This window comes from Kryptolebias marmoratus, linkage group LG14 (assembly GCF_001649575.2).
Source record: "Kryptolebias marmoratus isolate JLee-2015 linkage group LG14, ASM164957v2, whole genome shotgun sequence".
Lineage (NCBI taxonomy): Eukaryota > Metazoa > Chordata > Actinopteri > Cyprinodontiformes > Rivulidae > Kryptolebias > Kryptolebias marmoratus.
The window spans coordinates 14,743,526-14,758,775 of NC_051443.1; the positions used below are offsets into that span (position 1 = coordinate 14,743,526).

The 15,250-nt window shown below is 36.9% G+C and overlaps 1 protein-coding gene across 1 annotated transcript in view; it reads left to right on the plus strand.

Moving 5' to 3' along the window:
• eng (endoglin) overlaps positions 1-15,250 on the plus strand; it is a 43,852-nt gene that overhangs the window by 20,859 nt on the left and 7,743 nt on the right. The window contains exons 4-11 of the mRNA XM_017407933.2: positions 3,157-3,264; positions 7,180-7,351; positions 10,194-10,365; positions 10,451-10,553; positions 10,804-11,005; positions 11,789-11,955; positions 12,654-12,884; positions 14,502-14,559. Of these exons, the coding sequence (XP_017263422.1) occupies positions 3,157-3,264; positions 7,180-7,351; positions 10,194-10,365; positions 10,451-10,553; positions 10,804-11,005; positions 11,789-11,955; positions 12,654-12,884; positions 14,502-14,559 (1,213 nt within the window). The remainder of the gene's footprint in view (positions 1-3,156; positions 3,265-7,179; positions 7,352-10,193; positions 10,366-10,450; positions 10,554-10,803; positions 11,006-11,788; positions 11,956-12,653; positions 12,885-14,501; positions 14,560-15,250) is intronic.

Here is a 15,250-nt window from a genome sequence, read left to right on the forward strand (position 1 = left end):
TGGTTACCTCTGACTCTTTATGCCATGCTGTATCTCATACACTATGCATGGATAGGTGTAGGCACAAGAGAACATACATCAAATATACATCAGCATGTATTATTTTATGGTCATCTCTTCCAGTGCCTTGAGTTACATGCAAAATATTGTGATGTAATCTGCCAAACCATTATTTTTCAGCACCCTTCTTTCATTAAAAAAATATATATATTTCACACATTTTTTAAAACGGTGCTTTATTTTAACACCGGGTTTCACAGGAAGAAACCCAATTAATTAATTTTGGATTGGGTTCATTGTCCCGTCAAACGCAATGCCAAAAATGAGTGTAAATATTATGATGACAGACAAACCTCAAGACATCATATCCCTTCCTGATTTTTAATGAGAGTGCTTTTTATGTCAAAAACATGGAACAGTGCGTACATGCCAGTTTAATAAGTGACCCAGACCACCAGCAAACACTGATATGTGCGCAGTTGGGCTTGCTGTGCACCCGTTAATCTTTTTTTTTTTACTTTTTCAAAAGGGCTAAACCCATTTATGAGGTGCAGTCATTATACAAGACCCACATTGCACATGATGCTGCTGGTGTGTTTCTATATGTGCGTGTGTGAATGCACATCCCCCTGTCCATTACACTCGGCATACAAACATCTCTTCCAAATGCATCTGTGTTTGGCTCATTGACAGTTTGTCTTCGGTCTCCTTAGACCTAATTTGCTCCGTATGTTCCTGAACATCTCCATCGCTCAGGCTCGAGCTCATAACAATTCTCCTGGATCCTGTTCTGGCAATCTCAGGTAGCAAGTAAATGAAGTTAATTTTAGAGATTCACACTGTGTCCTCAGCATGCTCACTGTCTGCACAACAGGCTGGGTCCTTCAGTAAATGTGCTTCTATAAATTGAAGCTTTTGGTGTTAAAATGCATCGCAGATGGATGGAAGCAGAAATGTAAATTTATGAAACTTAATCTCCCTCTTATGAAAGCCTCACTCTGGGGAGATGTTTTCAAAGTTGTTTTCCTCCTTTTTCTTGACAATCTATTGTTGCTAAGACCCCCTTTACACAGGATGACGACAGAACTACAAGGTAAAAAAAAAAAATTCACCCAGAGAGGTCTTCAGGCGCATATTAAGAATGCAGTGAGCACCAAAGTATGCAATAATGGTGTCCACGATAGTTTTTGAGCATGCACACAACTTTTATAATGAGTTTGTGGTGATTTATTATTGTGGTGGCAGCTTATTGGGGTCCCATAGGGAGCATGGTGGCAGCGGTGGTAGCATATTCATAATGTGGAACCCTGTGCTCACCAGCAGGGCTTTGTTGTCCAGAATTGGAAGCAGGACTGACCTTGCTGGCCTTATGCCAATGCTGTGATTGTAACAAGGTCATGGCAGCAACTTAGTCCAGATGTAATACCCATGGCGGTATAGAGGCATGATCTTCTAGTGTGTAGTTGCATCCTGGTGCAGGTTGAAAGAGTCATACCAAAGTGCTTGGTGAGGACATAGGAGTGCATCTCAAGAACACAAGAAATAGAAAGGAAAAACCTTTTTTGCCATTGAGAATGTAGCAGCCTTATGATTGCGTTCAAACTGAAGGAGGTTTTCCAAAGTTGTCGTAATCCAGCCTCGTTGTTCTGATAGGTTGTAGAGCAGAACGGGGTCACTGTAATAAATCAATTTTTTACTTTTTTTTTTTAACAAACTAGTTTTCCCCCGACCATTATAGAAACAAGAGTAGATAAAGGCAGAATTTGTTTGGGGTTAAATTATATTGGAAATAAATATCTCTGAACTTCAATTTATTATTCCAGCTACACTCACCAACATTTACATCCCATAAAACCCAGGCTTTCCAGCTTGGCCCCACGCACATGTGGAGCATAGTAATTAAGGCTGATTCATAGTGTGACTGTGGTGGTGATTAGCAAATCAAAGCACCATTATGTTACAATGGATAAAATATAGTTGATGAGAAAATACATTGTGTGAAATTAAGGGGTCTATATTCCGAACTGTGTTATTAGATTAACCATATATGAGAAAACTGGTTGAAATGCATAGAATGATAGAAAAAGACAGAAGATTTCTTCAAATACTTTATCTCATTGTGGTCTTGTTAAAATGACATAACAAAAATGACTAAAAATTACAGCTCACTGCACATCAGGGAAAATTATTACTTTATTTTTTCCTCTTCTGCTCTGCACAGAGATGTAATAATAGAGTGAGTGTGCATTACCTCATTAATGTCTGTGTCAATACAAAAGCAGACAGGAAAGACAGCTTTTTATCCTGCCTAAATGTGCGCCCCNCTAAAATGACTGGCACCGCTTTTTCAGGAAAGAAGCGTACAGTGACATCTCATAGCTGCAAAAAAAGAAGTAAAAAAAAATAGAAACGAGGAGGGATTGTCATATTACTCACTGATTTTTAGTGTGAAAGAAAGGGAATCAAACTTTTTGCTGAATTAAACTGCAGTTGGGACTATTTTTAAAACTTGGTGCTGTAAGCAAACTGTCTGCCTGCGATGTCAACCCAAGGTCTGTTAATTTAATGACAGATGGAGAGGTTTGTGAAACTTATGACAAAAAGGCAACTTTTGATCATGTCGAAAAAAAAACCCATAAAATATTGCTGCCATTCTTTTTTTTTACTGTTCATTCATTTATGTTAACCGACCTCATCAGTATAGATGTCACTTTTGATTAAAAACCTGAAATCATATTTCTAATCTTTTAGATTTTTAATTTTAGCAGCCATAATGTCAGCAAAATGTGAAATTTGAATGTTGCATTTGTTTTTGTCATAAGATATACACTTTTTCCTGATTGTTTATATTCATTCACTATAAAAGACAATACATTTTGTGAAGTCATTCAATTTTTAAACTTCATTTTAACACAAGAATCTTGATATACGAGTGAATATTTTCTTTACTTGACAGATCAATCCCAGTGTTTCAGCTGGAAGTTCATACTGCTTCCAGGCTTCCAACACTTCTCTAAAATTACATTAGTGTAACAGAACTGAATTTGCGCTGTAATAATAAAATCTTTGAATATATAATTGAGTATTTTGAACTCATAAATATGTTAACTCAGTTAAAATGTGTCACTGACAATTTTTTTTTTAATCCCTTTTTAGGACTCGAAAATATTTGGTTTAGATGTCGCTAAACCAGCGATTGTGGTTCTCACATCTACAGACTCTTCATATGTAATGCTCAACTTCAGCAGGAACGCACAATTATATGTGAGTATTGTGTTTTCTAAATTACCTTGTGTGTTGCTTTACTACCTTTTTTTTCTGTCTGGACATGTGTAATTTTATTACTGGAGCTAAAATTGATCATAGCGGTTCATCCAAATGTTATTTTATGAGCCTTACATTGCAGTCAGTTTCACATTTCAATGTTATGTACATAGAAATTTTTAGTTATTTGTAAGCAATAAAAGGAACAGCAGCTAGATGTGGCACTTCTGGCAAGAATATTATAATTTATCTGCCAGTGTTACAATGTAATAAGAAATCGATGGCAATGAAGGTCGCAGCAATCTATTTTTGTCTTGTACCTGATCTGACTAGCTGTTGATTTGTTAATTTGGTCAGAATTAAATAATTTCTCCAAACTGTGGTTGTTCAATGACAGGTAAGACAACAGGTAAGACACTAATTATTCATAACCTTTTTTCAGAACCCCACCTCAAAAGATCTAAACTGTCTCTACATTCCTCAACCTACAATTATCATAAACATTTGAATAAACCCATTTTGGACTTCATATGAAATCCTAGGGTTGTAGACAATTCAGTAAAAGAAGTTTGTTTTTAGTAATGTATAATTTTTTTAATTTACTGTCTAGTGCCAGCTGTTTTACATACAGTCAAGCTGACACAGCGGTGCAGCTCCATAAGCCGTTAAAAAAGACAGAAAAACATGTTGATTTTCTCTGGATGTTCCCCAGTGGCTTCTTCATGAGAGGCAGTTTTTGTTTTAGTGTTTTTACCATCCACGCTATAAAAATAGTAAGAGACTCTTCAGGGTGGCCAATAACAAGAGGGGATGATGGTATTGACTGTAAAATTAATGTTCCAATGAAACAAGAGATTCTGACTTTTATGCACTCTTCACAGATTATATATGTGAGCTCAGCGCAGGAAGGCCGCAAAACCTTTAATTAACAGCAGTTTAAACAACTTAATGATACTGTTAAAGGTAGAAAGTGCTGAATTCTAGAAAAATAACCAATTATTGTTAGTAATAAAAGATCATTTTCTCTAACGGGAACCCTAGTTTATTAAAATCTAATGATAAAACATAACTTCCAAAAGAAAGGAGTGTCAGCTCAAATAGATGCGGACATTTAGATTTATGAAAAGTTTTAATAGATATTATCAAACCAGTTTTAAAGTAGAAGAGGCTTTGATATGTTTGGCAATGTTTACCAGCACTGTAGTTAATCAGAAGATACAGTTAACATGCTCAAACATGAAGAAAGGCGAACACATTATGGAATATCATAGCCAACCAATCAACACGATGACACTGCATCGCTGCCGACAATTACTGATATGCTGACAGCAGTGTGGTACCACATCCTGTATCATGTCCTGTTGAGAGCCTGGACAACGTCGCCTGTGACTGCAGGATGTTTTTGTGGGATGAGCTGTTATCACTAGGGGGATAATAGTGCTTTGCTGCAGATTGCAGTGGAAGTGAATCAACATCTGTTCAGCTTCAGAGAAAGTACGTCACCAGCTTGACAGCTTGCTTCAGTGTCACAGCGCTTCTTGGCCTCCCAAGGCTGACCTGAATACACACGGCTGTTAAAAAAACCATATTGGATATGACAGTTTGCAGCTTGCCAAAGAATAGTCTTCTCATTTCACTTTCTGAGAAATATGATTACTTGTAGTATACTGTAGCTTGTAGAATATAACTATTAATGTGAGAAAATTTCTTCAGAATTACTAAATTTATTGTTTTTATTTATTTATTTTTCTTCCCATCCATCTTTTAAACTCTTCCCCATCTGCTGCGACTGGCTTTCCTGCTCTCCCGATCGTAGTTCCCCTTCACACTATATTTGATTCCGTGTCAATCAAATATTTATGCAGAAAGACAGATGACTCCCTCTGGCGTACTTGGCTCACACCATTTGTTCTGCTTTGTGACACAAAGGCGCACACACAAAATGCTCCGGCGCAGGCCAGGTTCGGGCTTTTTTGTAATTCAAAAAGCGTACACACTTCATGATCTCTAACAGAATGATTTACAGACATCACAGGTGCTTTTTTTAAAACTCTCTTCTTAAGACGTTCAAGCATTTTGTATGCTGTGTTGTCCTCTTTCTTCAAACACCCAGGGTTATGCTTTGTTTTCCTAGCATTTTGCTGTGAATGAAACACAGATGCGGCACAAGAGGCTGAGTATGTCCATTCAGCAGATTGAAAGAAATAAAAGCTGCTCAGGGTTTTATTCGTTTTTTTAAGTTTTTAATGTCTTTGGTTGATGATGTCTACTATCAGCGCTTGTGATCAGAGGTCTACATACACTCTTTTTGAGCATGAATGACATATTATTTTGGGGCTTTTTACAGGGTGGAATGATTGAATTTATTGAAGATCTAACCTACATAGATTCAAATTATACATACAGGCTCAAATATATGACCCCTCCACACTTAGATTTTGTGAAATGTCCCTTACAAGTTGCACTATGATTACACACATAATTCACAAATTTTCAATAGGACTGAGGTCAGGACTGTGAGAAGGCCATTCCAGAAGTGTAATGTTAGACTGGTTAATCCATTCAGAAACTAGTTTTGATGTGCGGAGAATCATTGTCCTATTGGAACACACAGTTCTATTCAGATTTCAAGCTGTTGATCTGAAGTCAAGTTAAACATTTTGGAGGTAATCCTCCTTCTTCATTAGAAGTATGTACCACAGCATAATGCTACCACTCCATGCTTAACAGCAGGTACTGTGTTCTTAGGTTTGCGAGCCTCACCTTGACTGTCCAAACATTTGTCTTGTCATTGTGACCAAATTGTTAAATTTTTGTCTTATCTGACCATAAACATTTCAGAAGGCATGGGGCTTGTCCATGTGGGCAGCTGCAAATTTCAGCAAAGCTTGTTTAACCTCTCAGCCCATGATGTAAAACTAGCTTCACTGTGGACAGTGAACAGGTGTTCCAATAGTTTCCAGTTCAGTCTTATTGGTTCCTGGTTTGTTCTTCATCATCCTAATAAGGGATCTTTTATCTGATGAGGGCAGATGAGTACTAGTCAATCCAATAATACTGTCAAAAAAATCCTTTTTATATTGGCTAAAAGAAACTGCCAGCTGCAGTCAATCATGATCACCAATGAGACATAAATATGACTCGGCCATGTCAAAATAAAATAAATTTTAGAACTTTCAGAACCACTTATTAAAAGAAATTGAGGTGGACAAATGCACATTTTTAGCCTGAAATATAATTTTAGCCCAGCGTGGGTTAAAGACAATCCACAGTAAATTTTAACTTGTGTCCCCAATTATTGCTTTTAAAAATCAGTGAAGTTCTATGCTGTATAGCCATTCCATCCTGGCAACAGAATAATTAAAGTGAACCATTAAACTCCCCAAAACATTATGACATTCATGCTCATGATGAGTTTATGTAAAGTTTCAACTGCAACTGTTTCTAGGACATTCTGTTTTCTTATTCGTGGATAACTGAACACAAAATCCATTATTTCCCACTGGCTCAGACGAGGAAACTGCAGTGTCTAGTCGATGGGATGGATGTATATATTTATACCTTGTATGGAGCCAGATTCCAGCCGACTGTGGTGACGCACAAAGCTAAAAAAGGTCCCATTTCCTGGCCCCAGTCAGGAAGCAAAGGAAAGACCTTGGCTCCAACAGGGTTGTGCAACTGGGCTCGTGGACACTTAACCATAATAAACATTTCTTTTTAACTGAGCCCTACTCAGAGAATAGAGGGACAGTTGGGTGGAGAGTAAGAAAAAGGAGAATGAGAGAATAACATGTGAAAGTGAAAACACAAATGTTGAGCCTTAAGGTGGACATATATGAAGCGGAATAACCTCTGGATTATTGTAGTTGTATTTAAAAAAAACTAAATACTGTTGTTTTGTGTTGTGTTTTTCAGATGCGTAACAGTTCCTTAATTACTCTGTATGGTAAATTTGACAAAGTTCAGAGGGAAGAGTTCCCTACTGAAAATGAGGAGCTGGTCAAATGGGCAGAAGAGAAGTTTGGGGGTGTGACTTCATTCACAACTGTTCGCAATCCGAGAAGCATCAAACTGACAGGAGTACAAGGTGAGACATATACTTATTTCTTCTTGGTTGCATTGATTACCATATTCTGTAAGGAAATAATTTGTGTAAAATATAGACAGACAACATAAAGTCATAAAGTCATAGAAAAAAAAAACAGACGACACAGCCGTACTTTAAAGCACTTTTGGGATTCCTGAAAGTGTTTCAAATTTATCAGCTTTGACACAATGTTTTTCATCTCAGATATGCTATCTGCATCTCTGTTTGGTATGAAACTGCATGTTTGGTGCTGAAGAAAACAAAGTAATTACAGTCGGTATTCTGAGAGTCTGCAGTGTGGTACTCAGGGATGGATGCTGCGCTGTTTCCAGAGCTCCCTCGATAACATTCATCATCAGAAACTTTTTCTTATTCTAAGTATGCATTTAAATCCTTTTTGATGTACTCACTGAACACAACACCATACTCTAAGATTCCCATCAATGCACCAAAAAGTTTTTTTTGGTAATGTAAACTTCAATTTTCTATGAGAAGAAATCTTTGATTTAAAATATTTTCATTTAGCTTTGTTGGACTGCAGTCAGATAAATTTAAAACTATATAAGCAGCTACTAAAACAAATTTTAAAGCTCAGTAAGTCAAATGCATTTATACAAGTTTATCATACAAGAATAATTCAACTTGTGAGCAAAAACCTTTGCACTGGTAAAATACTGGGACCTTAACAGGACATTACCAGTGTTGAAGAGACATTTCAGTCTCCAGTAAATAAATATACATATTTTTATGATCTGTGTTTTTATTTATCTTTCCTACTTTCTGTTTGCATCACTGCACTGTTAGAGATGTCACTGTTGAGAAATGATGTTGTGATTTAAAATCATCCACAAAATATGTGAAATATTTTCTTTCCACTCAAAAAAAGTTGCTCTTGATAGTGTAATCTGAAGTAATCATAGTTGCATGTGTTTTTGGCTAAGTTGTAAAGTGAGGTAATAGATAAGAAATAACTATAAATCTTTATCACCAAAGTGATGGGCTCATTTTTTTTTTCAAACCCAAATGTAAAAAAATAAAAGTGTGTGTTAGAAAACTCTAACTATGATAAAGAACAGTTGTTGAAGATGGTTATTCAGCCACATTTTAGTTTAATATTTACTTTTGGACGTCTTCTTTTCTGGTAAAGTTTAGAAACAACATTTCAGAGCCTATAGACTAATGAGGGCAGCCAGTTTTTTCTGATTCATTATGCCTGTGGGAGCACTTAATAAAGTAACTATGGAGTTAGAGCTAAGTCCGAGTCATCTGCAGATGACATTATGGGTGTCATGAATGGAGGGTGTGTGGAGGAGTTGGACCCAAATGCAGGCAAAGTCTACAGGTGAGCAGGCTGTCTGGAAAATCATACATTATTTGTTTTAACTGTAGAATCCAACATAAATTCCACTTAGGACATACAGCAGAAGGAACTAACAAATTTGTAAGGTTCTGATGACAAGCATCTGGCAAAGAACTAGGAACTATATTTACAGAGGCAAGTGGAAATAGCCCGCAGGTGAGTTGATTACAAACAGAAACCTTGTGTGGTGAAGAGACAGGATGTAACTTCACCAAAATTTCAAGGCAATCTACTTTATGAAAATCAAACAGATAGCAAGATCCAAGACATTGTGAAATACCTACAACTCATGAATACAAATCATTAATACAGAAAACAAGGCAAAATTGAACAAATCAAAAAATAGAAACCATTAAACCAAGATAACTAGGCCCCTTTTCCAGCAACAAACACACTCAGTTGCAAGTTACCAATGTTTTTTGCAAGAATACAATTGGTTTCCACCACATCTGTTATGGGTGTTTATGAAAATGACCCTGCATGGAAAAGTGGGTAAAAAATGGATGGATGGATGGATGGATGGATGGACGGACGGATGGACAGATGATGGATGGATGGAACATGCAACCTTCAGTACAGGAAGAAATTTTGACACAAAGACAACATTTTGCATCTGCAAGTCTTTGCCCTCTTTAAATTCCAACTCTATAAACTTCACAATCTCACGCTCATCTGTGTAAATATTTACTTCTGTACAACCATGTGTTTTTTAGTTTCTTATTTTATGAAAAATAAAAAATAAAATTGCCATATCAATTATATGTGACAAAATGGGTAATTCTGAGTCCAAAATTTTCAAAAGTCGGCAGTTCACAACAAAATGTACAGCCACTAAGAGCAGAAAAAGTCCTGTATTTGGAGGAAGCCTCAGTCTGAGTCAGTGTATTTGAGTTTGTGTTGAACTTTCTTTTAGCCAAGATGTCATAGCACTTCCAAACATATCTGGAAGCTACGGACAACTGGACCACACATAGAGGCTCAAAAACAAAGTCAAAGTGATCAGGCATGGCTGACAAAGGGTAAAAATTAAGGATAACACAATGATATACTTTTATCAGGGACAGCAGCAGGTTGCTCCCTGTAAACACAATTATATCAGAGTAAAGCCTTCTTAAGGCGGTCTAAGCTAAAGAAAAGCTTTGGTAATGCTTAAATTGTGATAGCTCCTCTTATTTGACCATTATTTCTTTTCCTCTCTTGCTGTCAGCATTTTTAGGGGAATTAGGTTTTAATCTTTTTATGATTTTCCTGTCCTTGTCATAGTTAGTAAGTGACAAATTAAATTAAACAACCACATCTGGAACAATTTCCTTGACATACGTTTCTGTAAAATTGATGGCAGTTTATTTTTAGAACTACTGATCTCTTAGTTAGACTGCATAATGCATGTGTATTAGTTTAGAGTTTTATAACAACCCGATTTGTGCTCTAACAGTTATGAATCACCAGTTAAACATGAATTGTTTGTGGGGTTTTTTTCAGGAACCAAACCCGGTCCTACCAATTGTACTCTTGAAAATGAAGACACGTCAAAGAAGCACTTTTTGGAGCTTGACACAAGTCTTGCTTGGCTCAGCACTTGCACCCCACACCCACAAAATGCTGGCAAAGATGAGATTCATATCATAAACATCCCAGAGCGTTTCAACGTTGGGTAAAGCTTGTACTTTTTAAAGCAGGTTTTTTTTTATTATTATTGGCAAAGTTTATCTTGTAATATCGTGTTTTATATTTCATAGCAATGTGTCCCTGCTTTTGAAGACACTGACGACCAAAGTGTTCCTGAGAGGCCCCCCGGGCACCACATGGACCATCATCAGTTCACAAATAACCATGATTGGTGTAAGTTTACTTATAAACTTCAGGAATCCAAATCACAAAAATGTGACATGGTTTGGTATCAGGACAAATACTCAACACTCTATACACACATTGCTTTTAAAATAATAAGACGTTTGGAATGCATTATTTTGTTTGCATGACAAACTGTTCTTTTTTTCTGTCATTTTGTGAAAATATGCCTATTATTGAGTACATGCAAAGACAGTTCTACATTACCATCAATTTAGGTTTGTCCTCTTTTGTTCTACAGTCCAACAATTACGTCCTGCTGCACCCATTCATGCACGGAATCCAACCGTTGGACAAATTTATACTGATGAATGATCGGGCAGATGATGTGCAGAAGACGGCTTTAAGTTATTTTTCAGCCAGTGATTTCGCCAGCTACACAGAAGTCAAAATAAATGAACCCTTTGTTTTCCTGGTGCTTGGAAAAGAAAACAATGCTGGAGGTACGAGTTCTGTTTTTGTTCATATTAGAGTAAAACACAATTATGTTGAAAAATAATAATAAAAAATAGAGCAAATTGTGTACTGCAAAACCTTATAGCACACTTCAAGGGGTAGTTCAGCTCTTTTGAAGTAAAAGTTATAAATAATTGATTGTTGTTGGAGATGGCTCTTTGAATGACTTCTGATTGGACAAATAGAGTTTAATTTTGTACCACTAACCCTAGTGGTACATGCGAACACTATCGAGCTTTAAACCCTGGTCATTTTTGCATAACAGGGTTATTACAGCAGAAATCTTATAACATTCCTGTTAAAGGTGCATCAGGCTTCAATAGGAGTGCTACAGTTTTCTGTTTCTGTCACTATTTTTCCTTTCCAAACACCATACAGATCAACATGAATAAGACTTTAACGTAAATTTATTGGCAGTGTAAGCTTATAAACTGAACCTCGAAGGAAGATATATACATATATATTCAAGATGGGAAATGTTTTAAGACAGCAGCAATCATTTTTGGTCTTAGCCCCCTCAGACTGGCCATGAGTTCATCAGTTTAGTCAGAATTAAACTCTCCCCACCCCCCACCCTCTCTAAAATGAGGCCATTCAAAGAGTTATCTACAACAAATAATGTTTATATCATTTAAAACCTTTCCACAAAACCCCACTTCAAATTATCTGAACTTTTGCTTAAATGTCTAGTACGCAAAGTTGGAAAATGTGTTGAAACATGGGCAAAAATGATTTTAGTCATTTACATTATTATCCCCATTGCATTTTAGAGATGTCTCCCACAACTACGGAAACAATGCAACAACCAAATATTCCCACGACGACTGATCCCCCTCATCAGATGCCTCTGAAGATGCAGTTTTACACCTCCCCAGACTACTATTTACCTTTGAATCCAGACACCAAAGTGCCGAGTGACAAGAGAGTCTATGCAGAGGTAAGAAGCAGTTCAAAAGTTTGCTTGTATTTAATGTAAACATTTTACCATCTTACTTTTTTATTAAATAGAAAATTGTGTACATTTGCATAGTGCTGCACTATTTGTAGTGACACAGAATGAGACAGAGGGGCAAAGTTGTTGCACGTGCATAGCTTACAGATACAAGTTGTTAAAATATACTGCAGAAAAGTTCCAAAAAGAGAACATTAGATTTATTCTGACACCACAGAGTTGGGGGGCCTGTTAGTTCTTGGAAATTGTTGATGATGATTGGGGTTTTTATTTATAGCTCATTGTTTCTTTAGCAGATAATGAGTTCACTTCTTCTCGTAAGGCTTTTATCAGGAGGTCTCTGAGAGCCTGAGATGCAGCATCTCTGCTCTGGTTGGCAACTTGTGTGTGCCAGTGAAATCAAAAACTGCCTCTTTTCATTTAGACTAAATGAAGATTAATAGTTGCTTACTAAAGGATAATACCAGCCTTGATCCCTGCGGTCTACCTATAAACAGGCTGAGCCAAGGAAACTTGCTAATGTCATCCTGGTCACTCTGCAACAAACTATCAAGCTTTCACTTTAAAAAAATAAATAAATAAAAAGACATTAAACTAATAACCTTAATCAGCTAATGTGCAAGTAGGCTAAATGCTGTTTTTCTTTCAAAATTAAGTTGTTGTTACTTCTCTCTTTCTTTTAGATTTCTGGGAGGACTTTAGGGGGCATGGTATTGACTGTCAAGGTGATTAGGTGCTTAGTGAGCACCAAGGGCTCCCGCTCTGTTGAGAAAGAACTGCCCTTCATCCCAGAGCGCTGCTCCGTGGAATCCTGTCACAACAGCACCAGACTCAGCTTCTCCTTGGATCATCTCCAAGAGCAGACGTCCACCAAATGGGTCCTGGAGTGCTCGGTCAAACTTTGCCACGGCAAGGTAGGAATTCATCCAACATTTTTGATGCAACACCAAAAATAAAGTAGAAATAGATTTTTAATTGCAATCACAATATACTGAAGTGTGGAAACATTTGAACAGTGGAACTTTTTTCCTTTTCCTGTGTATACAAAGTAATAATAAATATACAGATATAAAATGAATATGAGCTTAAAAGTGCTGACTCTCCTTTTTAATTTACGAATATTTACATTTAAATTGGAGAAAAGGCTTTGGAAATTATAGCTGTAATACACAGAACAATCTTTTTTTTTCTGGGCCTCAAATATGATTGGACAAATTACCATAACCATGAATAAAATGTCCATTTTTTACACCGTTTGAGGAATCCTTCATAGGCAGTCCCTGCCTGAAATCTGGAACCTATGGAAATCACTACAAAGGGACTCCTCCTCTGTTAAGCTTTGCCAGGACTTTACCTCAGTCCTCTGCAGTTGTGTGTCTGTGGGTCTTTCTACTTTTAGTTTAATATTTACTTAGCAAGTGAAATGCAGACTGATAGGGTTATTGACTCGGCCACTGAAGAGTCTTCCACTTTTTGCTCCTTCAAACATTTCTGCATTGCTTTCATGGTCTATTTTAGGTCATTGTCCATCTGCACTATAAAGGGCTGTCCAATCAACTTTGCTGCGTTTGGCTGGATCTGAGCAGACAGTATAAGCCCTCCACACTCCAGAATGCCTTTACCTTTTGTCATATCATAAATAAATAAATACTAAGTTAGCCAGTGCCTTCGGAAGCCATTCCAACATAATACCTCAATGTGTTTTTCAGACAATGCTGTATGTTTCAGACTACGAGCTGTTCTATGTTTTATTTTTTTATTGTTCCCTATCATTGAAGAACAAGTTGATCTTGAGTGGTGTTGGATTTGTTCAATGTTGTTCTAATCAGTTTTTTTCTGTTCTTGAGGCATCTTATTCCATTGCACCTTGAAGTAAACGCTCCGTATTTCTTCATGGAAAGTCCCCTTTAAATGTTAGACTAGTCTAATGAGACTGTCTACTTCCTGGAGTGTTTTTCATGTGTGTGGATGGTGTTAATGAGTTTCTCTTAACCATACAAAAAGGTTCTTGAAACCACCCTTGTTGCCTTCCATCCAAGCCACATCAGTGTCTTCTTATTTTCTAAAACTGCATCTAATGTTTCTGCTGCTTTTTAATGATTTGTTTTGTTTTGCAGCCTAAAAATGCTCTGGTTTTTACTTGTGCTGTCAACTACATTGATAATGTGTTTTAGGTTCACAGCTGCAACTTTTAAATGCAAAGGCGAAACTTGGAATCATCTCCATACTATTTATTTAATTATTAATTAGACATTTTAAAGGGATATCCCATATCAGTTCATAAAACAGTTATTTGCCAATTTTTATTTAGGTTATTGACTAAATAAGCCTCAATTTCTTCATATACAAGGCTTTAGTACTTTCACTCATTTTAATAAACTTTTTTTTTTTCATTCTAATTTAAATGTATGTTATAGAACTGTTTCACAGTTATGATGTTTATACAAATAAAATAAGTACTGGGTATCCTTATGACAATTTTTACTCTTTTGGCTGCATTGTTGAGCTGTTTTATTTGATTTCTTCCTCAGAAATGTGGAGATGGAGGACGAGTGAGGAGGAATCTGGAGGTTACGCAGGCACTGCAAAGTGAGTTCAGTTTAAACTCCAGACTGTTGAGTTTGTTTTTCAAAGTGACCTTGAGTTTTCATTTTCACCAAACCTAATTTGTGGAGACAAGCATTGCATTATTAAATTTCTAACAATAAACTCTGCAAACTCTCAGATAAATAACAAAAAGAAAGAAAAAAAACAACAAACCCAACTTTTTAATTACCTGTTATGCCTCCAGGTCTTAATTGCTAGTCTAGCGTTTGGTCAAAGAGTTGCTGCTATCTGCTGCAGTTTTTATTCCGATTTTATTGCTTACAGTCGATGCTGCACAGGCGGTTGTCATAGCAGTGAGCTCAGGATATGCAGCGAAGCCAGTAAGCAGTTGCAGGGCAGGGCCTCGTCCTTTAGGAAGGTCTGCAGGCTGACCTTGCGGCCACAATCAGATGTAACAGCCCTCAGGGGAAGGAGAAGGGGGGTTGAAATCCTTTGTGTTTCGAAAAAGTCTGACTACATGGCCATCCAATGATGGCTACTGATGAGCTTCATGCTATTGTGGCACCAATCAACATACTCAAGCAAGGAAGGACGTCTTTCTGAAAATGAAAAGTAGCTTCCACTTTTAAAGATTTAGGGGGGAAGATTTGAATGGTTCACTGAGTGAGTAAAAAAGCAAAAGAAAGTACAGAAGATGCTCTGTAAATGTGGCAATACTAGCTGTACTGACTTT